General features: G+C 40.3%; 1 protein-coding gene across 17 annotated transcripts in view; it reads right to left on the bottom strand.

Annotated features, from left to right (window-relative positions):
* Window positions 1-25,628, bottom strand: part of L3MBTL3 (L3MBTL histone methyl-lysine binding protein 3) — a 122,979-nt gene that overhangs the window by 74,900 nt on the left and 22,451 nt on the right. For 11 of the 17 annotated variants that reach the window (XM_066248075.1, XM_066248082.1, XM_066248083.1 and 8 more), the window contains 9 exons: window positions 20,848-20,964; window positions 14,657-14,768; window positions 14,208-14,282; window positions 12,631-12,790; window positions 10,996-11,131; window positions 9,069-9,153; window positions 7,097-7,188; window positions 4,952-5,056; window positions 270-405 (listed from right to left, as the gene is read on the bottom strand). In XM_066248075.1, the coding sequence (XP_066104172.1) occupies window positions 270-405; window positions 4,952-5,056; window positions 7,097-7,188; window positions 9,069-9,153; window positions 10,996-11,131; window positions 12,631-12,790; window positions 14,208-14,282; window positions 14,657-14,768; window positions 20,848-20,949 (1,003 nt within the window). In that variant the 5' untranslated portion in view covers window positions 20,950-20,964. Of the gene's footprint in view, window positions 1-269; window positions 406-4,951; window positions 5,057-7,096; window positions 7,189-9,068; window positions 9,154-10,995; window positions 11,132-12,630; window positions 12,791-14,207; window positions 14,283-14,656; window positions 14,849-20,847; window positions 20,965-23,404; window positions 23,514-24,084; window positions 24,107-25,628 lie in introns of those variants that run through there. The other 6 variants (XM_066248087.1, XM_066248080.1, XM_066248088.1 and 3 more) reach the window with 6 other exon arrangements.

The raw sequence follows: 25,628 nt of genomic DNA, 5'->3' as shown, positions 1-25,628 counted from the left end.
TAAAATAGAAATCTGTAAAATTTATTTGCAGCCAAAATTAGTATCATGCAAATGTTATTTTATATGCAAGTAAGTAGATGGACATTGTTTATTCTATTAACTAGGATTCTACCATTTTTCTTTCACTTTAATGAATGTATTTTTTTGTCTTAAACAATAGCTTGCATTTAAGCCTATCTAAATTATAAAACCTGAGTTATTAAGAATTCCAAATTAACATGTAAAAAATTTTATAGAATTTAAAATATAAAGCAAAAACGTGATAATACCTTTGGGAGGATTGAGCTTATGGCCAGTTTTCTCACACCACCCAACTGGGTGAATGTCTAGAGCGTCTGCATTTACCCAGAAGTCGTAGCAATCAGAATACCCATCAAAGTGCAGCTTGATCCGGTACCCACAAACCTGAAATAGTTGAAGACTGATTAAAAACAAACAAAAAAAAACCCAATCCAGAATAGTTGTGCTCATGGACATCAAGTATAATATAGCTAATGTTAATCAAAGTACCCTCATTAACAGTAGCAAAAACAAGCGAACAAATACAAATTTAAAGGCAAAGGCTACGATGTATATGGGGAAAGCTGAGCTGCAGGGTTCTGGCGTTGTCCCCAGTTACATCAGGAGCACATGGATATAGATGCAAAATGCCTTCCCCATGCATACACATCCTGTCTCACTTGCTATATAGCACCAGCATGTGTCACCATGGAGAGCCGGCATGGAAGCAGCCAGCCCAAGGCACATGGCTCCTGCAGAGCCCCAGGGCAAAAGCTCTGTGGCTACTGTCCGCATGCTGGCCCCTTGTCCTTTATAAAGTCTCATACACAGCAATATCCAGCCAGCCCAAGGCTGGTGCAGGTGCAGAGAAGTCAACAGAGCCTCCTCCCCACCAGTCGCTGGGTTGGGAGAAAGAAATGCCTGCCCAATTCATGCTTGGATGAGACAGGCTCCCTGGAATGCCAGTAAGAAATCACTGGATGTAATGCATGCTGAAAGCCGAGACCCTACATACACATCAAGGACCTCACACAGGGAAGTTCCCAGTTAAAACGTCTCATGGGTTTATGGGGTCTCAGCTGGGTCATGCTCTGCCTTAGGCTCTTCGAGAGAACTTGAGTCTCTCAGTCTTCTTCCTACTAGCACCGTAGATGTGTCCAAATGGAACCACATACCACACCAGACCTCTAACCCTTCCAGGAGCACCCGCCCTGCACAAGCTTGCATGCGTCTGAGACTGCAGCTCAGAGCCAGGGTGATTAACAGTCCCAAAATAAAGAAGAAGCTATACCATTACTTCCCTGACAAGTCCTCTGACACAAACTGTCATGGGTGAGTCAGGTAACGAGAAAATTTATGTATGCGTTGAGTCCTGTGTGTATGTCATTATGTGTGTAAATATATACACATAAGTATATGTATTACACACACATTCATATACATATTTACAGGTATACATGCATATGCAAATTGACAGAAAAAAAAGAGTCTGGAAGGATATATACCAAATAGTAAAAATAATTTCTTCTGAGAAATGGGAGTGAAAAGGAATAGGGGCCTGCCCAGGCAGTGGTGCAGTGGATAGAGCATCAGACTGGGATACGGAGGACCCAGGTTCGAGACCCCGAGGTCACCAGCTTGAACGTGGGCTCATCTGGTTTGAGCAAAGCTCACCAGCTTGGACCCAAGGTCGCTGGCTCTAGCAAGGGGTTACTTGGTCTGCTGAAAGTCCACGGTCAAGGCACATATGAGAAAGCAATCAATGAACAACAAAGGTGTCACAATGAAAAACGGATGATTGATGCTTCTCATCTTTCTCCATTCCTATCTGTCTGTCCCTACCTATCCCTCTTTCTGACTCTGTCTCTGTAAAAAAAAAAAAAAAAAAAAAAGGAATAGGAAATAAGGGAATGATGGACTTTTTGTATTTTCTCTACTAGTATTATTTTCAATGAGAATGCATTGATATATTACATCCATAAAATTCACACCTTAGCCAACTCTTCCACGGAGCAGACTGGACTGCTAGAAGTACAATCTCTCCAGAGGGGCTGGTCAGTGAGTGCCTAAGAGATAAGCTCCTTCAGCAATTTATTCTTCTAGTCCCTCAGGGTCATCTCTGGGCTTCTGTCCCTGAGGCAGCCACCCTCTGTTCCCTCCACCATCTCCCTACCAGGCCTCTGGCCTCTGGAACCCCATGCTTTGGTCAGCTGTCTCTCTCACATCTTCAGCCACTTTGCTCAAAGACATACCTCGCTCTTCCCTCTCAAACTGTCCCTCCAGTGGGAGTGCCTCCTTCTCCCGCTCTTTAGCCCCCCCAAGGCCCGTACCTGTCTCACCTGCGTGCTGCTCTCCCAACCACCCCCTCCCACTCATAAGACACGAACCCCTGGCTCACTTCTTTCTTCTCCATCCTGAGTAGTTCCATTATGCACAAGATGCCTCTTCTAGTACCTGGGTCACAGCTCCCTGAATTTCTTTCTTACTTCGCTCTCTCCCGTGGATACGGTCCCATTGGAAATGGCGCTGCCTCTCCACTATTAAACAGCCAACCCCGTGAGGACACGCCCCTCTTCGGTTTGCTTACCCCGCCTCCCCAGTACACTTCCTCCTCAACCTCAACAGCATCTCACATGGATCCCTCCACTCACTTCCCGCAAACTCCCTTCCTCCGAGCCTTCCTTCCTTAGCAGTCACTTAAGACATTTACTTGACAGCATTTTAAAATTGTTGCCCTGATGCCCTTCCCAAAACAGTTGCCTGAAAAAATTCCATAACCCCAAGTATGCACCTATGCTGTACCTATACGCATGGTAGGGGGATGGTGAGGAGGGGAAAAAAGACATATTGTCAATCCTCATTATTCACGGATTTCATATTTGTGAGTTTACCTCCTGGATAAAATTTATTTCTGACCCCAAAATGATATGTGTGGTGTCTGGAAGCAGGTGCACGCCACTGCGTGGCAGGAGATCTGAGGCCACCTCGGTGCAAGGTCCCAGATGAGGTCAGACAAAGCAATGCTCTGCCCTCGTGTCTTCTACCTCGCACTGTCAGCAGGGGTTCTTTGCACAGTCTATTTAGTGTCGTGTTTTTCAAGCTTGTTCTTTTTGTGGATGATTCTGCTATTTGAAATGGCCCCAAGCATAGCGCTGAAGTGCTGAAGCATAGTATTCCTAAGTGTAAGAGGACTGTGATGTGCCTCCTATAGAAGATATGTATATTTGATAAGCACCAGGTATGTATGAGTCAGGGTGCCGTTGGCTGTGAAATCAATGATGAGTCAACAACAAATGTTACATAATAAGCTGCCTCTAAAAAGAAACACATAGGCCCTGGCCAGTTGGCTCAGTAGTAGAGCTTTGGTCCAGCATGTGGAAGTCCTGGGTTTGATTCCTGGTCAGGGCACAAGAAGTGCCCATCTGCTTCTCCACCTACCCCCTCCCACAGCCAAGGCTCCATTGGAGCAAAGTTGGCCAAGGCACTGAGGATGGCTCCGTGGCTTCCACCTCAGGTGCTAGAATGGCTCCAGTTACAACGGAGCAATGCCCCAGATGGGCAGAGCATCGCCCCCTGGTGGGTAGAGCGTCGCCCCTGGTGGGTGTGCCGGGTGGATCCCGGTCAGGCGCATGCGGGAGTCTGACTGTCTCTCCTCATTTCCAGCTTCAGAAAAATACAAAAAAAAACAAACAAAAAACCTTTTTGGAGCACATATAGCAACATGCATAAAAAATCTTAATGTCTGTAAGAGTGCTCACAGGGCACTGTCTATAGTGATAAGAAAGTAAAGACACTCAGTTTTTCATCAACCTGAGAACAGTTAAAAGAATTACAGCAATACATGAAATGTAGCAAGCTGCAGAATATTATGTATGACACCATTTATATGTAAAAAAGAGAAAAATACACATGTACATATATCTACATGAAGAGAAAACATCTGGACAGAACACAGTAAATTACTAAAAGCTGTTATCTCTGGCATATAAAATCAGGGAATGGGATGGGAGAGGACTTAGTTTTTTATAATACAGACTCTTATGCTAGTTGAGGTTTTCATGATCAGCAAACATTCTGCTATAATAAAACACTAGACAAACTAAAATAAGTCTCCTTCAACACCAAGAGTTGAAGCACATCACACAGACCTTTAAAAAATCCCTTTCTCTTTTAGAGCTAAATTTCTCAGGAGCAGTCTACACTTACTGAATATGCTTCCTTATAAAACTCAACTATTTTTGAGAACGAGTATGAGCTAATTAGTATATGTAAAGCACTGTCCCATGGTACTCTCTGTGCAACTGTACATGATCACTTACTGTGACTGTCATCATCCAGCTATCAGATGTTAGTGTGTTCTGCAGAAGCCAAAGCTCTTACAGGTTCACTAAGCAAGAGATTACTATGATAAATAAAATAATACACTCTTTTGGAGACTTTTTTTTAAAAGATACACACCCCTGGCTCAAGGGAAGGAGCAAGGCCGAAGCCAGCATATAGTAAAAAATATAGTCTAAGAACTGTGCTCAGTAATACATTCACTAAGATGTATATAATTGACTTGGACATTATTTCCTAAAAAAATTTCCACAGAGATAACTCAAAATACCAAAAAATATATAAATAGCTGTTGATCTGTCTCTATCTTAACATTGTATGACAAAAACTATGAAGAAAGAGGAACCTGGGATTGAATCCTGATTCTAACGCTTAGAAGCTGTGTGTCCTTGTACACATCACTAAACCTCTCTGAGTCTCAGCTCCTTAGAATAGAGTTGGAAAAAATATGACCTGCATAGGGTTTTTGTAAAGATTAAATGAAGTAATGCAGTCAAAACACAAAGCACCATGCCTGGCATGAAGTAAGTATGCAACAAGTGACATCTTTTCCCATTATTAGAATTCCATCATTACCATTTTATTTTAAAAATAAATATGAAGCAAAGCTTACCTCAGCCACAGTGAGGACGCAGTATACAGACTGATGCTCAGGGTCTACACCTTCTAATTTCATGCCAACTTTAAACCCATTTTTGTTATATGGGAAGGACTGATACTGCAATGAAAAATGACAGCAGTTTTTGTACGTTATCCAGAAGAACCAAATAAAAATATGAATAATTAACATTCTTAAATAAAGACTATTTAACCAAAAACATAAATAACTTAAAAATAAAAAAAAGGATCACCTAATGATCCAATGACGGTGGAAAAAGACTCCTAAACAGGTCAGGAAAGGGAAATTTAAATGTCTCACATGTGTGAAAAGATGCTCGACCTCTCCCATAAGAGTCATACAAAGTAAAATTACACAGAAATGTATTTCACCTATCAGGTTGGTAAAGATATAAAAGCAAAAAGATACACACACACATCACTAGCAGGGACACAAACTGGTACAACTTCTAGCAATTTCATGATATATATTAGAAAAGAAGATTCTCTTTGATGCAGCAATTCTAATTCTAGGGAACTGTCCAATAGATACACCCACATGTGCAAAATGATAGGTATACAAGATTCTTCATGAAAATATTTACATGGCAAAAGATTTGTACATACAGTATTCCATCTTATGTCTGAATTATAGTAATTTAAGCCATTCCCTATTGGTTGACCTATATGTCATACATATGCCAGTGTCATATACGCTATTCACAAAAATTAGGGGATTAGGGAACGTGCAAATACTCCAGTACTTTTAGCTTTTTGTACAGTGCATTTTCACCAATGAACTAAAGGTTGGTTTTGCATCTCATTTGCATAATCAAATTTTCTTTGATTTGTTGTTTGCTTTTCTGATGTTCGTTTAATAAAAAAATCAAATGCTTCTTTTTTTTTATTGCTTCATATTCACTCTGAAATATCCCCTAATTTTTGTAAGCAGTATATATGTCACATGTCAATCAAGAGGGAACAGCTTAAATTATTAGGGAACAGCCGTACGATGGAATTTTATGCATTAATATAAAGAATGATAAAATAATGAACTGAGGTAAAATAATTTCAAAATCAAGTTAAAAAAGCAAAGTCCAAAACAGTATCAGTGACATGTTATTATTTGGTTTAAGAGGGGGGTTCATACACACACACACACACACACACACACAGCTTATCTGTACATATAACTTCTTTTTAAAAACGTAAATGGGTGTTCTTCTAAGAATGAAATTACAGGAAATAATTATATAGAACAAGGTCATATGTAATTACTATTATGTTCAAATTAAATATGCTTAGTGTAGATGTACTCACCCTAACACTGCTCATCACTTTTTAAAAATAAGCTCCCTATGTTCCTACATATATAACAAGGTATCAACGGCAGACTTATTACATACCATGATTAACAATTAAATAATTTAAACCGGGAGTCAGCAAACTGTAGTCTATGACTCAAATTCAGCCCTCCATCTGCTTTTGTAATTAAAGTTTACTGGAATTCAGCCATGTATTCATGTATATACTGGTTATCGCTGCTTTCATTACAATAATAGCTGAGTTGCTGCACCTAGACCAGGTACCCCACAAAGTAAAATGTTTACTTTCTGGCCCTGCATAGAAAAAGTATACTGATCCCTGTTTTAGTCCAGGGCAGCAGCTCCTAGCTAGAACTACACTTGGTGTCTGTACCTTTAACTGATTTTAAATCACTTATGGTAAAATATTTTTGTTTGAGTTAATAAAATACATGAACTAACTTTCAGATTTTTGTTGTTCATACTATGTAAATTTCAGTACCTCGTTTCTGTTCTCCCAAAGCCATGGTGTTGACATGAAATCTCATGCCAACTTTTCTTTGTCTAATAGATTTTTAGTAGTAGCAGGGATATCTCTTTTAAAATTGGGTGCAAGCTGGAGAATGCCGAGAGAGAAGTGCATGTTTGTGGGTGTGTGATCATGCATACAGCATGGGGGACGTGTACGTATTAATGCTAGCGGCCCCAGAGCTAATACACACATGGACAACAGTATGTTTGAGAAATCATCCCAGGTCACATGTCCTTAAACAGATGGTGGGAATGATAACACGGACTCCAGATCAGCACTGCGGCTCCTGCGCCCGTGGGGGCAGTGCTCTCTAGGAGGGCCATACCTCCTTGAACAGCTTCGCTGGCACTGCCACAGCTTTTTCCTCCTCCAGGTAGGATGCCCAGCACCAGGCTTTCTTCCCTTTTGGAGGCAAACCTGAAAGGCAAGTGAGAGTGAAATAACAGTCTCGCCCAGTCTAAAAATCACAGACGTCCACCGTGAACTCTCACCTCCCTAAATGCCACTAGGCCTGGCTCTTCTCTTACCACTACCACTGGTATTGCTCAGTTTCTTCTCTTGGCTCCTCTTCTGAAGAAATGAGAGTTAAGCAGTAAACCGCAGTGCATAACTGCAGTGGTGAGGGTGGAAGAATGATGCAGAAGAACTCAGAGTAAGTGAAGAAGACAGAGCAGGAAATCAAGATAGGACAGTACCCTGGAAGCCAGGGAGTATGTACTCCTAGAGGCAGGATGCTCCAAACACTTCCTGCCCTGGCCAGTTAGCTCAGGCGGTTAAGAGCGTCAAAACAAGAAAATTGCAGGTTAGATCCCGGGTGAGGACACACATGTTAAGCAACCAAACAATGCATGACTGAGTGGAACAACAAATGAATGCTTCCCTTCCTCCTCCCCTCTCTCCCTTCCTCCCTCTGTTTCTCTAAAAATCAGTCAATTAAAAAACAGTTTGTTGGAGCGTCACCCCAAAACACAGAGGTACCCAGTTCGATGTCTGGTCAAGGTACATACTTTTCCTGTCTCTGTCTCTCTTTGCCGGCCTCTCTCCAAAGGGAAAAAAAATCCTACGAGATCAAGGAGCTCAAGGCAGAAGTGGCCACTGCACTGACTGGTTAGGGAATGGCTATCAATTTGGCAGAAAAGGAAGAAAATCAATTTAGTAAAGGCCAGATTTTGAGCAGCAAAAGATCATATAAATGATAAAGATACGGTGTCAGCTAAAATAAATTTTATCCTGGATTAATCTGACAAATAATGAGAATAAAAGGAAGAATCCAATAGTCTGATTGGTACAAAATTGGGGTAAAGGGTATTTTGGGGATGAGATTTGAAACAAGCCAAGGTTGAGCCCATGAGGAGAAACAAAAGTCTGAATACCTACGGGGTAAAAAATAAATGACTAAAGGAACAAGGTCCCAGAGGAGACAGGGCCCCAAGAATAGACATTGAAGGGGAAGGGAGAGAAAAAGATTGAAGACATTTTTGAGGCAAAGTGCTGAGTAACGGAGAATTTATTCCCTTTAATCTCAGAGGCATAAAATAGAAGTCATCTCTGCCAAACGTAAAAGTTAGGCTGCATGCTTGAGGCAGGCAGAAATACTACAAACTCTTTTTAAGACTTAACAGGATGAACAGGCAAGGAACGCATCAAATCGCAGAAGAGGAGCTTAGAGGTCACGATTCCCACTTGTAGGGACAACAAGCCTGGGCCGGTCAGGAGCAGAGCTGTGCTAACTGGAGTGACCTAACACAAAAGGCTGGCCGGGCAGACGTCGCGGGTCAAGGGCATGAAGCCCGCTGGAGGGCTCCGAGGCCTCGACAAAGAGAACGTACTGTGCGTGTGAATGAGGCGGCTCATCCATCCATTCAAGTATCAGGGGAGAGAGCCTGGGGACTGGCTTCCTTGTGGGAATGGGAGTGTTTGAAGAAAAAAAGAGGAGCCGCATCAGGAGTTGTGGTTTGAGAGGAAACATTAAAAATTTACAATCTTAGGAAATGAACAAGAACATATGTTCTAACAAAGAGGCAGAAGCAGATGAAACCTATCTGATACGAAAATAAAATATGTCCTGTGTTTGACCTGACACTACTCAAAAGTTAGTAACATCCATTTTCCCCTTGCCTACTTCTATAAAACCCTACTCTTTATTGACAAAATTTAATTAAAAAAAAAAAGAAAAAGAAAAACCTAAAGCAATACCTTAAACTGTCCTCACGTACAGTACAACTAAGACTGAAATGTCTACCTGTATGGAATACGTTCAATGACGTCGTTACCAGGACAACCTTTCATCGACTCACCCTGCTTTAATACAGTTGAATCCCCGCGTCTTTTCCTTCGGACTCGCTGTGAACCCCTCAGGATTCTCCCATCTTGTTTGTTCTCCTACAATTAAAAAAAAAAAAAAAAGGGAAAGTATTTTTTTTAAATGTTTATGAAATTGGCACCAACGAAAAGTTAGAGAGCTGTCAGAAAGCATTACTTTCTTTCTGTACTTTCCTTCAATTTCACTTCCTAAGTTTTAAGCAAAGAATATATGTCATTTGAGAACTATGCTGCTCTTGGCCTGAGATCATTACAAAATCAGAGCATTTCCAAGAATCACACTGAGGAGTAGCAGGCCTTCTGCCCCTTCCTCCCTGGAACAGCCTTCTCTTAGCTCTGTGACCCTCTGTTCTGATGTTCCGCACACCTTACTGGCCACTCCTCTCAGTCCCCTGGCTAGCGTCTCCTCCAATCCAGTCCTTCTTTTCTCTGCTCACTAGCCCTAGGTATTAAAGATCATCTGTCAGCAGAGAGGCCTAGTCCATACTCCAGCCTCGAGCTCTCCCTTGACTCCACACTTAGCGCATCTACATGCCCAGCTGGGATCTCCACCTGAATGTCTGATGAGTATCTCAAACTCACGATGCCCAAGTAACTCCGGTTTCTATACTCCAGTGTTGCCTTCCCATCCTCAATGAATGGCATCATTATCCAGTCAGTGGTCCAAGCCAAGAAGAACCTAAGAGGTATCCCTGATTTTTCTCTATCCCTCCCACACCAACAACTCTACCTCTAACATGGATCCCAAATCCACTGTGCTACTTCACACAGCCCTCTTAACTAGCCTAGTGCAATAACATTCTAACTGGTTTCCTTGATTCCGCTTTTCCTCTCACATGATCATTTTAAAAGACAAATTATATCAAAGTATTCCCTTGCCTTTAACTTTCCGATGGCTTCCCGTCACTCAGCATAAAATGAGAACCCATCAGTCTGGTTTACCACCAAGTCCTACATGACCTGGACCTCTTCAGCTTTATCTTATCCCACTCTCAACCAGACCTTTAAAACTCAAACAAAATATGCCACACATCACTTTAGAAACTTTTCCTTAGCTGTTCCATTGCCCAAGGGCTCCACACTCCTAACTTTACAAAGCTGGCTCCTTCTCATTATTCAGAGCACACTGTTCATGCCACCTTCCCTGGGAGACCTCCCTGACAACCCAACTCAAAATAGTCAGCCAATCCTGAAGCCCTATTATAACTCTCAGCAGAGCACTTATCACAGACTGATGTTTCTCCTATTAATTCTATATATGTTCCCTTAGTAAGAATGTAATGTCCCTGAGAGTAGATACCCGGTCCCTTTGCTGTCATCTTCATCCCTGCACACTCAGCTTTTAGAATAGTGACTAGCAAGTAAAAGTTGTTCAATACTGATCTTAAAGGAAATACCTCAAGACCTCAAAGTCTTTTCATAAGAACCATTAATAAATACTTTAGGGATGAGATATTTATGTTTTAATTCACATATTTTGAATCAGCTCTCCACAACTATACCCAACACTGATTTGTCATTTTCTACCAACTCACATAGTTTTTTTTTTATGAGATCTGTCTGCAGTTTACCAAAATGGGACTGGGATTTTGCTATCGAGAGAAACTGAAGATTCATCTACGAAACTGAAGGTCTGCTGTTGCCTCTTTCACTCCAGCAGTAAGTCCCAGGACACTCTACTTCCCCACCCTAAGGGAGGGGTACTCTTTTTAACTATTCCCTCTTTGAGATGTGGACGACAGCAAAGAGGGTAGGTGGGTAACCTGCTGATGGTAACACAGAGTCACAGAAGCAGCACGTGAAGTCAGTAACTGGCTGCAGAGCTAGAGCTGTTGACCACGGTGCCAACCACCACTGAAGACGCACCCCTGTGTTCCTGGGAGCCACAGAAGAGACACTAACCGTTTCGTCATCTCTCTCCTCTCCATCCTCCTTGGAGTCAGCTTTCACAGATAGTTTTGGTTTTTTCTTCCGACTGCACTTAGGGTCTTCTTCCTCATTGTCTTCTCCGAGGTCTCTTTCTTCCTTTGAATCTCTGCTGTTTATAAACCCAAAACAGTGACAGGAAACAAGATCGATCAAACACCTACATGTTCAATATCAATGCAAATTTTATTAAAAGCATCACTCTCCAAATTAAATAATAATTAAATAAAAATATTTAACCAGCCTGACCAGGCGGTGGTGCAGTGGATAGAATGTCGGACTGGGATGCAGAAGACCCAGGTTCGAGACCCCAAAGTCACCAGCTTGAGCGTGGGCTCATCTGGTTTGAGCAAAAGCTCACCAGCTTGGACCCAAGGTTGCTGGCTCAAGCAAGGAAGGGGTTACTCAGTCTGCTGAAGGCCCGCAGTCAAGGCACATACGAGAAAGCAATCAATGAACAACTAAGGTGTTGCAATGCGCAACAAAAAACTAATGATTGATGCTTCTCATCTCTCCATTTCTGTCTGTCTGTCTGTCCCTGTTTATCCCTCTCTCTCTCTGTCTCTGTAAAAAAAAAAAAAGAAAAAAATTTAACCACCAGGAGAAATGTGTAGACATTGGAATATCATTGACAAGGAACACTTCAAACCACTGCCATGTATGATATTATCAAGGTTAGAAAGTGAAGATTAGCTTCTCTGTTAATGTCAAACGGGGACCAGCACTATATGGAAAACAGATTCTAACAAGTTCAAAATTATTTGCCTTTCACATCTGCCATCCATACTAATAAAAGAATCAATTATTTAACGATATTTTAGCCTTTGGGGAAAATCTGAAGCAAGCATTTATCAATTATTAAGAATGACAAGTCCAAATGAAAAAGGCCAAGTGTAACTCTGTACAATCTCAGTTGGCCAACAAAAACAAGACAATTTACAAGACTGTACTGATTAAAATACATGGGAAATGCCACTACAATATAAATGTCAAATCATTTCTTTGTAGTATACATTATATGTAAGAAGTACACCTTCTGGGTAATAAGCTGAATTCTGTCAGAGAGTCAGTCCTCAAAGGGCGGAACACACCACCGTCAGCCGCAGCTGATGCCTCTGTCTCGTATTTCTCAGTCTGCCCTGAGACCAGCAGTAACATAACTCTGTACATTACTCTTCGTTCAGTTCATCTCCAATCAGCTTTATTCCATTTGTAGAGTTTTAGTCGAGTTACCTAAGAATCCCCAAATATAAACAAACCTGTGTTTCCATAAACATCAGTACCTGTATCATCAAAATGGGTATGTAGCCCAGAGAACTTTAAATAACTTTCAAATTATTTGAGAAAAAAAATCAAATTAATATAAACCAAAGGCTAAAAGGAGAGGCAGAAGTTGTACTGCAGGTGATAACATTAGCAGTAAAACTCAGATCAGACGTGACTGAAGTCACCAGCAGTGAGATCAAGGTCCGTGTGTTTCTACAGGAAATGTCTCTGAAAAAAGCAAGGGCAGAAAAGGGTGGCAGAGGTCAGAGGGCCTCTGTAGTCCCCAAGCACCCTGACCCTGGACTCTACAACCCATCTGATGGATGGAGTGGAGCAAAAACCTACTTGTCCTTGATATGCCGAGTACAATTCTGGCTGCAATAGTTTCCTCCAGAAAGACACTCATCTACACTGCCATACTGACAACAGTTCTCACAGAACGGGAGCCCATCGACTTTCACCGGCTCCTTCAACCTGAAAGGCATCCCCGTCTTCTCTGAAAAAACTAGAAGATGAAAGGAAGAGAAAAAGAAATTAAAACCATGACAGAAATTTCACAATACAAATTTTTTCTTCTAATAATTTTGTTAGCAACACAATAAAACAATCATGTTTGTTGAATGAATGAATGATCAAACTATAGTGTGTAGGAGGAAGAAGAGTTTGGGCCTGGCAGACATCACTCAAATCACTGATATAACAAAACAATTCTCCAGAAGAGAGAAAAGCTTGTCCAAAGATTTTTCTAGAGTTCAAAGTAAAATGAAGAAAATTGCATTAGTCACTAAATTCAGAAGATTAAACCATCAACCTTTACAATCCAATTTTAAAGATGTGTCTTTGACAAAATTTGAGAGGGGTTATCTTTGTTATTTCATGTTTATTACGTTTTGATGATTAATTTTGTTTTACTAAATTGGTTAAATCAATTTCTCTGTTTTACTTTTAATGCTGCAGACCTCCTGAATCATAATTATCTGAATCGTTTGGGAACCCACATTTCCTTTCACCTAAATCATTAGGCTAATCATTCATTCAGCAAACATTTTTTAGGCACCAATTTAAGCTAGACACTGAAAAATGACAGTAGAGACCTTGCCCAAGAGAGCTCACAGTCTAGAAGAGAAGACAGGCAAGAAAACCAGTATTTGCGATAAGAAGTGACGCATGCAGTAACTGAAGCATGAACAAGTCCCCGAAGTTGTGCAGAAGAAGAAGTGACTCAGTTGGCCTGGGGGGCAGTCAGGGGAGGGTTTTCTGATATGAAACCTCAATAGGGTTTTGAAGAAGAATTTACCAACTGGATAAAGAGAGGAACGGCATCCCCGTGAGAAGAAACAGCATAGGTAAAGGCAAGGAACATGAAGCCGCTGGATGTGTTGGGAGAGTTACATGTCACTCAGTGCCGCTGGCACCGCCAGAGCACCAAGGACAGAGACCGGAAGAGAGAGCAAAGAGACAAGGCAGGCAGGTGGGAGCGGGTCACCCACATCTTTGAATTTTTTTCACTGGAGAGAAAAAGAAACTAATGAAGTGTCAGATAAGCCATCTACGTAAGTTCCTCTAAATTCAGTGTGCAGGATAAACCGGGTGAAATCAGAAGCAGAACGATTCTTTAGGAGACGTTTGCAACAAACAGTTCAGGCGAGAGTTGGTAAGGGCCTAAATGAAGGCAGTGACGATAGACAGAAAAGGCCAGATCTGAGACATATTCAGGAAATAAAAACCAAGAGGATTAAGTAACAAGCTATGGGGCTAGGGGTAACACACTCAGGATGACTCTTGGATCTACTGCTTGTCCACTGGGCGGATGGTGCTACCATCAGCTGAACTATGGGTTACAGAAGAAAGAGCAGGTTTGGGGGGAGGGGAGAAAGAAATAGAAAATGAATCGCATTTCAGACATGTGGGGTTTGAGGTACCTGTGGGACATCCAGGTGGAGATGTCCAGTAGGCAGGTGGAAATACGGGCCTGGAGCTCGGGGGAGAGGTCGGGGCTGGAGATATAGATTTAGGAGTCATCAGCATATAGATGTTAGTGACAACCATCGAAGTAGATGAGAAAAAAGTGGCAGGCTTTGGCTAAATCACCTGGGTAGGCTATTACATGGATTTACTTGATAATTTCCAATTAACCTGGTGCTATTACAGATCTGGCATTAGGAGAGAAGACAGTTAATGGTTATTTTAAAATATAAAAGCCGGTTCCATATCACTTTTGTTATAGAAATTTACCTAAGGACATGTAACATGAAGATCACCCAGGATTTTTCAAGGTTTCAGCCTATTATATGCACAGCCTTAGATATTTTTTAGTTCAAAATTTTCACAAGGAAGAAATGATAGGTCAACGCAGATGACCTATTCTTACCTTCTTGAGCAGTTGGTACCATCCAAGTTGTGGTAGCTGTTGCTTTTTTAACACTTTCCATCTCACTCTCATCTGTTATAACTTCCAGGGCTCCAAATTCATTTACTCGAAACTAGCGACAGCACGGTAGAAAGAGGCAAAATTTACAAAATCGTTCAGAACAGTAAACATTTAATGGCTGGCCCATAGAGTCTTTAAGAAAAAAAATAATTATGTTTTAAAAATTAATTAAAATAATTATATCTAGATAAGTCTTCTACCAATATCAATCCCTTAAAGAGTTTTATGAATTTTAGACATTTTGACTCCAAATATTGAAAATTTCTTCTCACTGCAGGACAAGCTTCTAACAAGGTATGTTTCTGCTATTGACTAGTCGCACTGTGTGTGTGTGTCTACGTGCTGAAGGCTTATTTACTCCCTATGTACAGGGACCTCATTCTCTGTACTCCTTCTGTTTTCCCATAAAATAGAATGACATTAAGGATCTACTCATTTTAACAGGTGATGAAGAGCAAGAAAGCTCAAAACTCAAATGAATAATAAAACATTTTGCATAAAGTTTTTAGAGAACTCTCACAGAAATATATATATGGGCATACGAACACGTAGTATTTAAATAAGGTCTTCCATTTCCGAATCTAAACAATCGATATTGCCAATAGAGTGTTTCTTTTAATCAACTAGATTCAGACCCAAGTCAGAAAACCTTAAGCCATTATTCTTTCCACCAGGTGAAAATAGCACCTTAAATAATTTTCTGCACACAACCCACAATCATTAAGTGCTTCCAAGAAGGAACAAGTTGAAATAGGTAAAGAAAGTGAAAATCTTCTCCCTACTACATATTTCAGACACAAATTTCTCAGTAACATGTGTATACTACACCTAGTGTGTTCATCTAAAAATGTCAGTCTAGAAGATTTCAGAAAGTTAATTAGAAGGAAAAGACCTAAAAATAACTTTACTTGTTGTAAAAAAGTTAATTTTCAAATGATCAACTCTGAAAACAGAATATTTCAAAATAAAGCTGACAGTACCATCTACTGGGCAAGAGTAGAAAAAACAAGCCCTAATGATTATTAATTAATGCCATCAATGAATATGATAGACTATCAATTCTAACAAAAAATTAAAAACAAAACAAAAAACAAGCCGGAACTTTACAATTCAATTCAGGAAAGTAATTTTACTTTTATTATATGTTAATATTCATTTCTACTTACCTGACTATTACAAATTGTGGGAAATAGCACCAAACCTGTACATTACAAAGACAGTCTCCCAGGGAATAAGTTTCTAAACTGCGGCTAAACTACAAAGGCCCCTGTGATTCCTACTCTGGGAAAGAGAGCACCACCAAGTGCAGTCTTCAAATAGAAATTCAGACCTATGACCCCTGGAAGCTTTGGGTCGAATACCTTCCAAGTTAAAAGGTGAAATTTCCACAACACAACATTTACTCCCAATTATCTCCTCCCAATATTTAGGGCCTGCAACAAACTTATAGTTTAAGCAAAAAGTCAAGATTCAGTGACACTTAGGGAAACTCCTGTGAGCCAGGGATCCATGGACAGGCTTCAGGGGTCAATGAAACCCATGAAATACATGCATAAATATGATATGGGCACAACCACATTTTTCTGGGGGATAGGGCTCATAAGGTTCATCATATTCTCAAGAGACACCATATAACCTTGAAGAGTAAAGAACATCCACTCTAATCAAAATTATATACTTTATTTCAAAAATTAACCTCAAATTGTTTTTATTTGGGGGGGGGAGGGGCAGTGTGGGAGAGAGAGGAGAGAGAGAAAGAGAAGCATCAACTTGTTTTTTCCCCTTAGTTGTGCAACCACTGATTGCTTCTCATAGGTGACCTGACCAGGGCTTAAAAGTGTTTTTAAACTATCCTATCACATGCAAAAAGACATAGAGATCAAACTTTTTTTCTGGATTCTCAATTCAGATTTACCATGTCTTCCACAATATTACTACCGTTGCAAAAAATGTTGGACAATGCAGATTGTTAGGTGCTGAGAACATTACTGGAGATCCACAGATGGAATTCCAGAAAGACTGACACATTCCCCATAGAACACTCAGGTCCTGAAGCTGGTTTTGGAACTATGAAAACTTGAAATAACCAATTTTATTTTTTTTTTGGAAGATATTAGTTCTTTTAACATAAAAATCTAAAAAACAATATGAAAATATCGATTCACTACATTCTAACCAAGAATATCAAAATTATAAACTTTACCGAGGGTTTTATTATGCAAATAAAACACATCAGCGAACACTGTAACATTTTTGGTAAGTGGATACATCCAGGTCAACAGAAAACAATTACATCTAAAATATATAAAGAATAGCAAAGGTTTCACTTGTTTGTCTTGGTTTGAATTATTACCTTTAATTGATTCGATTTTCTTCTTTATTTTTGCTTGTAAAGGCAAAGGATCTTTTGCCTATTTTTGCCTGTCTTTAATAATAGGTAAGTAAAAGACACTGCTGAGGTTACTATTCTTGTTTTATTATTTTGCTGAAATCTGAGTTCTACTTACCACTCTGTTTTAAGGGCAAAGATATTTACTAACTACACTGGTCTGAACACTAATCAAGACTCGGCAAACGGTGCACCGAGAGTGCAGTGAATTTTCCAGTTGGGTTTCTGCATTGCTGCTGCAAGGTCTTGCTCTCAGCTAAGTGGCAACTATTCTTACTAGATAAGATGCTATCGCTCTCAGGAGTATATCTGCATTTTACTCAGGGACTCTGAAAGACTAAATCCTTATGACCCAGAGGAATAATTCTCTGCGGATAAGTTTCAGACATAATTAGAAGTTCAGGGAGAGAAGCTGCTTCAGGGAAAGGGAGCCTTACCATACCCCTTTCCACTACCATTTACTGCCTGCCCGTTCTGAAGGCTGCCCTGAGATACTCATCTACAAATACTAATTTACATTTTAAAAGAACACATTAAGCAATGGTAAGGTTTCCAAAACCTGTTTAAGGAAAAATACCTTGTTAAGGACTATACCGTTTTACAGAGGACCAGCGGACACTTTCTGCGCCCCTCCCCCCGCCCCCGCCCCCAGCCACACCACTGCACTTTCTTCTGCTAATCTCTCTTAGGGGGATGCCTGCCTTTCCCTTCGCCTCCTCCTGTCCTGCCTCCCAGTCTTCAGGTACATGCTAGACCCCTGCCTATTTTCAGGCACGCGAAGCTCACATAACATGTACTTTCCAAAGGCTTCTGATCCCTCCAGCTAAAATAACGCCTCCTTAAAATGCTGTAACATGGCCTGCGAACCTCCTTTGATACGAAAATGTCTTCTCTCCTTAGACTATATAGGACAGCCAGTGGTTAAGAGAATCAATTTTAATATCAAAAAGCCTGGTTTTAAGGCACAGTTCTGCCAATAACTAACGATTTGACCTTGAACAAATGACTTAACCACTCGGGGTCTCCGTTTCCCCATTTGTAAACAGGCAACAGTGGTAGAAACCACGTATCTCCAAAGGTTAAGTAAAAAGATGCAATGAAAAGATGCAGGTAAAACTGTCGATCAGAGTAAGTCCTCTATTCTTCCCACTACTGCACCCAGACAAGGAGGTTTTGCAGTTTTTATGGAAGGGTTGATTACCCAGCTTGGGGAAGGGAAAGGGGATTGCAGTTACAGGGAACAGCAAAGGCGTGAAGTCTTCAACTGGTGGTTTGAGCAGGAAAGGAAAGAGGGTGGCACTGAAGACTGAAATGAACTGCAGACAGAAAGGAAAGCAGAGGCCAGACCAGCAAAAAACTTTCACAGCACACCTGAGGGACTGGGACTTGGCCATGAAAGGTTCAGACAACTGTCAAGGGATTTTAAGCAGAAGAGTGACATAACTTGATTGGCCAGCAAGCAGAAGGCTCTTACAGAGAACAGTTCTTTCAAAATGGCAATAAACTGCAGCATAAACAAACCTGTTCCCATGGCAAGAGAGTGACTTCTGTGTATTAGCTGAGTTAACTTCAGCTCCTTTCTTTAGGCTAGCATACTCTTTATTAGGAAATTCACACATCTATACCCATTAAACAACAGAAACTTTGATAGTATAAAGTAGACAAAGCATGATGTGAGAGTAAATTTTGTTAATTTATTCAAAGTTCATTCTAACATCTTAAATTTATGAAAAATTAATTTCTCAATCAGGTTTCTTAAGCAACTCATATTTTAATATAAGGAACAAGTGAATTAGAAATATTAATCAATATAACCAACTGACTTAGTCTCTGAATCTCCATGGATAGAGAGGATAGGAAGGTAGAAATAAGCTCTTAAATAATTTTTTAAGTGGGTATCAAACTATTTACAGTGCATGAAGTGAACTGGACACATGGCATTGCCCAATTAGATGAGCCTGAAAGTCAAATTAAATAGCCAGATTGTAATACCCAATAAATGGCTTAATTATCTGATTACCTTAATAAAAGTAACAGGTTATTTGTCCTAAAATCCATTGCTTAGAAAATCTTCAGGCAATCTAAATTTTTTAGGGGTGCAAATTATACTCTATTGTCAGAATCTAACTAAACAAGAGTTAAAATGTTCGTTGTCTACCTGACACCAAAAAAAAAGCCACTAAGAAGGGATAAAAATGTACAAGGGAAACCAGCAATGAAAAAGGGAGGGGGCAGTTCCATCAATTATACAAAGCCAGAACAGATACAATTTAAGTGTTTTACACAGGTATCTATTTTTTTCTATCTTTCATAACCACCTTATGACATAGATCCAGTATCTCCATTTTATAGATTCCAAAACTTAGGGAATTTAAATCACTTGACAAAGCTCATGTATCTAATATGTGGCAGATGTTATCAGAGTCTGAGAAACAGTTCCTTCTTTTGCATAAATTCTAGTACTCTACTTCCAACGCATCTAATCCAGATGAACATTTGGAGAATGTGAGAGCAGATAAAATCCTTAGTATTACCTTAATCCTTTATTTTACCGAAGAGGAAACTGGCCCAAACAGACCAATTGACTACTAATTAGTTCTAGATCACACAGCCTAAAACTAAAACCAAACCTCCTCTCCAGATTTCACTCGACCTCACCGCAATATTTTTGTTAAGTTAAACTTAGATAGGTACGTTGGCACATGGCACTTAATTAAACCTAACCCAACTAAAATCTTAAGTATTTTTCCAATAACAGATTTTCCAAACCTCACCAATGAAGGTTGAAACTAGAAGAAGGCTTGGTTGTGGTACTTGTCAAGGAGATGTTAAAAGGGATTGTATTACAAGAAGTCAGTATTAGGAGGCAGGAATGTCCATTCAGGACATCAAGCATTAGAGAGGTAAGCCAAATGACAGTCTGCTAGGGCGATTCGGAAATTCAAACACCTGAGCGACCAAGTACAAACACAAAGTCTAAAAGTTTACAGACAGGTTCAAGGTCCGAGAGATAGGATCAAAGCAAAAGCAAAAGCAAATTTGAAATGAGAGGTGAGGGCGGTCGGTCGACGTCGGAGATGGGTGCTTGCACAACCATGCTTCACGGGGAGGCAGATGTGGCCCTTGATCGTTGGGGGTCCTAGGGAAAAGGGGTGGGGTGAGCACCTAGAAAGGAGCATGTGAAAGAATCGTTCCCTGAAGAGAGTTCTCATCGATCCAAAAGCAGTCTGGTTTACAGGAAGAACCAGCTTTTACACAAGTGATTATATATAAATCTATACCTACAGAATAAATAATTTAAGGGAGGTAAATAACCCTGCTTTTTAATATTTTAACATTATCCAGTTTTTTAATGAGAAAACTAGGGCACAGGAAGTGTGGTTATTTACTTCACATTACAAAGCCTATTACTACAAAATATATGAAGCCAGATCTTTTCGGCCTACCATTGCCACATGTATTGGCCATAATGATAGAGCCAAGCCTGAGGTGATCCTCCACAAAGCTACAGCTCTCTGCAAAAGGAGCACAAGCTGCCAAAAATTCCTTCTTCTCCTACCCCAAGTGACAAACCATCCGCATTCCAAATCATCTGGAGAGTGTACTGCAGAGGTCTAAGTAGCATATAACACCTACAACATTATGGTTTATGCTTTTCATTCTTATTTTACATATATATTCAGGTTTATTTTAATAACACATGCAAACAACACATGTAATGTATGCAATAAAGATACCTTACCTTTAAGTCACTTCCTGGCAATGTACCTACTCCATCTTTCCAGTCCATAACACTGAATACATCAAACTCTTGACCACTTGTGCTAGAGGCAGATTCAGTCATGATTTATTTTTTAACCTGGAAGGAGGGAAAAAAGGCATATCATTAAATATTCCACATATAAATCCTTCTTTTCCCCAGGGTTCATTACTTTAGTTTTCCTTAATTACATAATTTAATTTTCTTGATTATACATAATATCCCATATATCCACAGGTTTTAGAAATAATTGCTTCAAAAATATCAACACCTTTTTTCAGGCCTTGGCCGGTTGGCTCAGTGGTAGAGCGTCGGCCTGGCGTGCAGAAGTCCCGGGTTCAATTCCCGGCCAGGGCACACAGGAGAAGCGCCCATCTGCTTCTCCACCCCTCCCCCTCTCCTTCCTCTCTGTCTCTCTCTTCCCCTCCTGCAGCGAGGCTCCATTGGAGCAAAGATGGCCCGAGCGCTGGGGATGGCTCCTTGGCCTCTGCCCCAGGCGCTAGAGTGGCTCTGGTCGCAATAGAGTGACCCCTCCCCCCCCCCGGAGGGGCAGAGCATCGCCCCCTGGTGGGCAGAGTGTTGCCCCCTGGTGGGCATGCTGGGTGGATCCCTGTCGGGCGCATGCCGGAGTCTGTCTGACTGTCTCTCCATCTCTAGCTTCAGAAAAATAAAGTGCCACAAATAAAAACTGAAAAAAAAAATATCAACACCTTTTTCCAGATGCAATCCAAGGTAAAGTATAGCAGAAAAATATTAATAATATTTCCAAGTTATAGCCTGACCGGCAGTGGCGCAGTGGATAGAGCTTCGGACTAGAATGCAGGGGATCCAGGTTTAAAACTCTGAGGTCGCTGGCTTGCGCATGGGCTCATCTGGCTCAGGTGTGGGCTCGCTGGCTTGAGCATGGGATCATAGACATGACCTCATGGTCACTGGCTTGAGCCCAAAGATCGCTGGCTTAAAGCCCAAGGTCACTGGCTTGAGCCCAAGGTTGCTGGCTTGAGCAGGGGGTCATTTGTAGTCCCCTGGTCAAGGCACATATGAGAAAGTAGTCAATGAACAACTGAGGTACCACAATGAAGAATTGATGCTTCTCATCTCTCTCTCTTCCTGTCTGCCCCTATCTGTCCCTCTTTCTGTCTGTCACACACACACAAAAAAATTCCAAGTTATAAAGTGTTACAGTAAACATTTCTATTCTTAAAAAGAAATTCATTGTTTCATAGCATACTTATTTAAAATAAAGAATCATAATGCCATATGAACATAATTCCTTGCCCTCTAGAAAGTTTTTTTCTGTTTTAAGACATTGAAAAGAGAATAGGTATGAATAAATAATACAATAGAAGACATTAACAAAAATGGAACCATTTAGATCAAAAAAGAGCAAAGAATAAATATAATGAATGTACAATGTGACTAATTCTTTCAATAAACTGATTTATTTAATGCAGGTAAAATATCTGCCAATTTAATGTTCTGGGAAATAGAAAAAAAACAGTCTACAGCAAACAACTACAAGGCTGTATTAAGATAATCAACTCAGTCAACTAAACTGTGATAATGCTTCATTCTCATTTTTTAAAGAGCTGCAAAACTAACTTTCATAATCGTAGTTATTGGTAGCATTATAATGTTGTTCTAAAAGCGTTTCCTGTGTATCAGTAAAACAAATGTTATGATGTTGGGGTCATTGACAAGTGATACAAGATCAATGAGTCCTAAATTTTTCTAACTCTGTCCACTGAAAACGTCTAAAACAACCGTCCATCGACAGCAATGAGCAGCCTAGTGCTCAGACTGTGGTCTCTAAATACCATCTGTGTGAGGTTTCCTGGAGAAGGAGGTGATTGCTGTTCAGTGGCAGGGAATGTGAAAGATGAACCGGGGCCATCTTACACAAAAAAGCAATGAAGTCATCAAGACAACAGAGGTCAGATTAAAAGACCTTAGGTGCCAACGGAAGAGGCTCCTGCAGGCCAAAGTGGAGATTCTAGCTGCGGTAAATTGAAGCACAACAAATAAATTTAAATCCACAAGTTCATAATGATATTCAAAGCAAGAAAACAAGCCTAGAATATTTCACTGGTCACCTTTGGAGGATATATAATAACCAACTCATTATTTGGAAAAATAAACAAGGATTTATCCTCCTATATCATGAGACCCACGTAAACTATATCTCAGGGTAAACCATTGGTGAGTGGAACTTGCCCTTTCGAAAAAGCTCCTACTAACAAATAAAGGAATGTTAGAACTGAAACACAACCATCTGCTACCCTTAATAAATCAATGGCTCGAGGAAACAAGCAGCAATGTCTGCTAAGAATATAAACCCAATACCATTTATGAAGAAGTACTGCCAGGAAAAAAAGAAGAAAAAACAATCAAATCTAATCTGATCAAGTCTATTGACAGGAACTACCAAGATGCAAAGGAATACGTTAAATAAATCACACCATGAAAACAGAAGCAGCAAAATCTGGACTGTCAGCAGGCACCCCCTTTAGTAACATTTCTCAAAGTATGGTCCACAGACCTTAGGGGTTCCTGAGACCCTTTCCAAAGATCCACGAAGTCAAAACTGTCTTCATGAAAATCCTAACACGGTTTCTGCCTTCTTCACTAGGTTCACACTGGCTCTCACGGAACAAAGGCAATCGAGGGGAGAGCCGTCACTGTTCTCTTCACCATCCTGCACTCACAGGAAACAGATGTCAGTTCTAGTCAAGACCATTCTTGATGAAGTAAAACAATAAATTTTGTCTTGATCTCTAAAGATGCATCTTTTTGATATTCTGTGTGATGATAAAGTAAGTGCCATAGAGGGGTTGGGCATGCCAAAGTACCATGATGGTCTCAAGGAAAAGCGCTTGTGAACTGTTAGACATACAAGCTGAATAAGCTGGTTTGGGGTTTGTTTTTTTTAATGAAAAGTCATTTTTATTTAACAAATTATGTTTACTCAGGTTTGAATATATGCAAACATTTTGTCAAAAATATGTGAAGTGAGCCTGTCATGCTAATGACACAATTTGAGAATTCAAGGGAAAATCAGAATTTTTTAAAAACTTGTATACAACGCCGAGGGCTTGATAGCTTCCCAGTAGGCTAACGCGTTTTCTGAGAAGATGGGTGGTAATAATCCCGAACACGATTTTGATGTATTCAGCCTGACCTGTGGTGGCACAGGGATAAAGAGTCGACTTGGGGCCTGACCTGTGGTGGCGCAGTGGATAAAGCATCAACCTGGAAACGCTGAGGTCGCCGGTTCGAAACCCTGGGCTTGCCTGGTCAAGGCACATATGGGAGTTGATGCTTCCAGCTCCTCCCCCCTTCTCTCTGTCTCTCCTTTCTCTCTCTCTGTCTGTCTCTCCCTCTCCTCTCTAAAATGAATAAATAAAAAAAAAAAAAAAAAAAAAAAGAGTCGACTTGGAAGGCTAAGGTAACCACTTCAAAACCCCTGCCGGGCTTGCCTGGTCAGGCACATATGGGAGTTGATGCGTCCTGTTCCTCCCCCTCTTCTCTCTCTCTGTCATCTCTCTAAAGTGATTAAAAAAATAACTTGATTTTGATAAATTTCATAATATAATATGTCAACACTGGGGAGACTGACACAACTTGGCGAGCTAGTATTTTTCAAATGACCAATGCCTGATGTTAAAAATTATGCCTGGGTAAAGGATCCATTCAAAGTGCGAGGTAGACCAATAGATTTTAAAGTAACAGAGTATGAAAAGCTGGAAGTGGTAAGAGTTTCAAATTGTATTATACTTTGCAACTAACACTTAAGAAACTACCACTGGTCAAGTTTTAGTAGAGTATCAAAGAAGAATGTCCACCACTAAATGAAAAAGCCTCAAACACCTACCTTTTCCAACCCCATGTTTGCATGAAGCAGGTTTCTTTTAATAAACTTCAACCAAAACAACATATTACAAAAGACTGAATGCAGAAGTAGATATAAGAATCCAGCTACCTTCCACTAAACCAGACATTACGGAGGTTTATAAAAATATAAAACAGTATCACTTACCTCACATGCTTTTAATTTTGAAACTGTTTCATAAAAAATTGGGCTTAGCCTGACCAGGCAGTGGCACAGTAGATAAAGCACTGGACTGGGATTCAGAGCACCAGGTTCGGAACCCCAAGGTCGCTAGCTTGAGCACAGGCTCACCAGTTTGAGCGTGGTGTCACTGGCTTGAGCGTGGGATCACAGACATGAAGCCCAAGGTCGCTGGCTTAAGCAAGGGGTCACTCACTCTGCTGAAGCCCCCATCAAGACACATATGAGAAAGTAATCAATGAACAACTAAAGTGCCACAACAAAGAATTGATCCTTATCTCCCTTCCTGTCTGTCTGTTTCTATCTGTCCCTCTTTCTGTCCCTTTCTCTCTTGCAAAAGAAAAAGAAATGGGCTTACATACACTAATATAATGGGTTTACTATTGTTATTTTTAAATAGTTTAAATTATGTATTTAAACTATAATACAGTAAGAATTTATAGATATAACCTATACAAATATTAACACTTTGAGATTTTTAGTTACTTGTAAGAGTGTAAAGGAGACTTGAGACCAAAAAGTCTGAAAATCACTGTTGTACAGGATAAAAATTTGTTTTATCCCATAAAAAATTGGCAAGAAATAACAAAAATATTTGAAAGAGAAATTTGAAATTTAGATTAAAAGAAATTTAAGAGAAATGTTAACAACAATATCACAATACATTGATGTTGTTTGTACTCTGATTTAAACT

Source organism: Saccopteryx bilineata, chromosome 12 (assembly GCF_036850765.1).
Source record: "Saccopteryx bilineata isolate mSacBil1 chromosome 12, mSacBil1_pri_phased_curated, whole genome shotgun sequence".
Lineage (NCBI taxonomy): Eukaryota > Metazoa > Chordata > Mammalia > Chiroptera > Emballonuridae > Saccopteryx > Saccopteryx bilineata.
The sequence above is the reverse complement of the archived record's forward strand: the minus strand, read 5'-3'. Positions and strand labels throughout refer to the sequence as shown.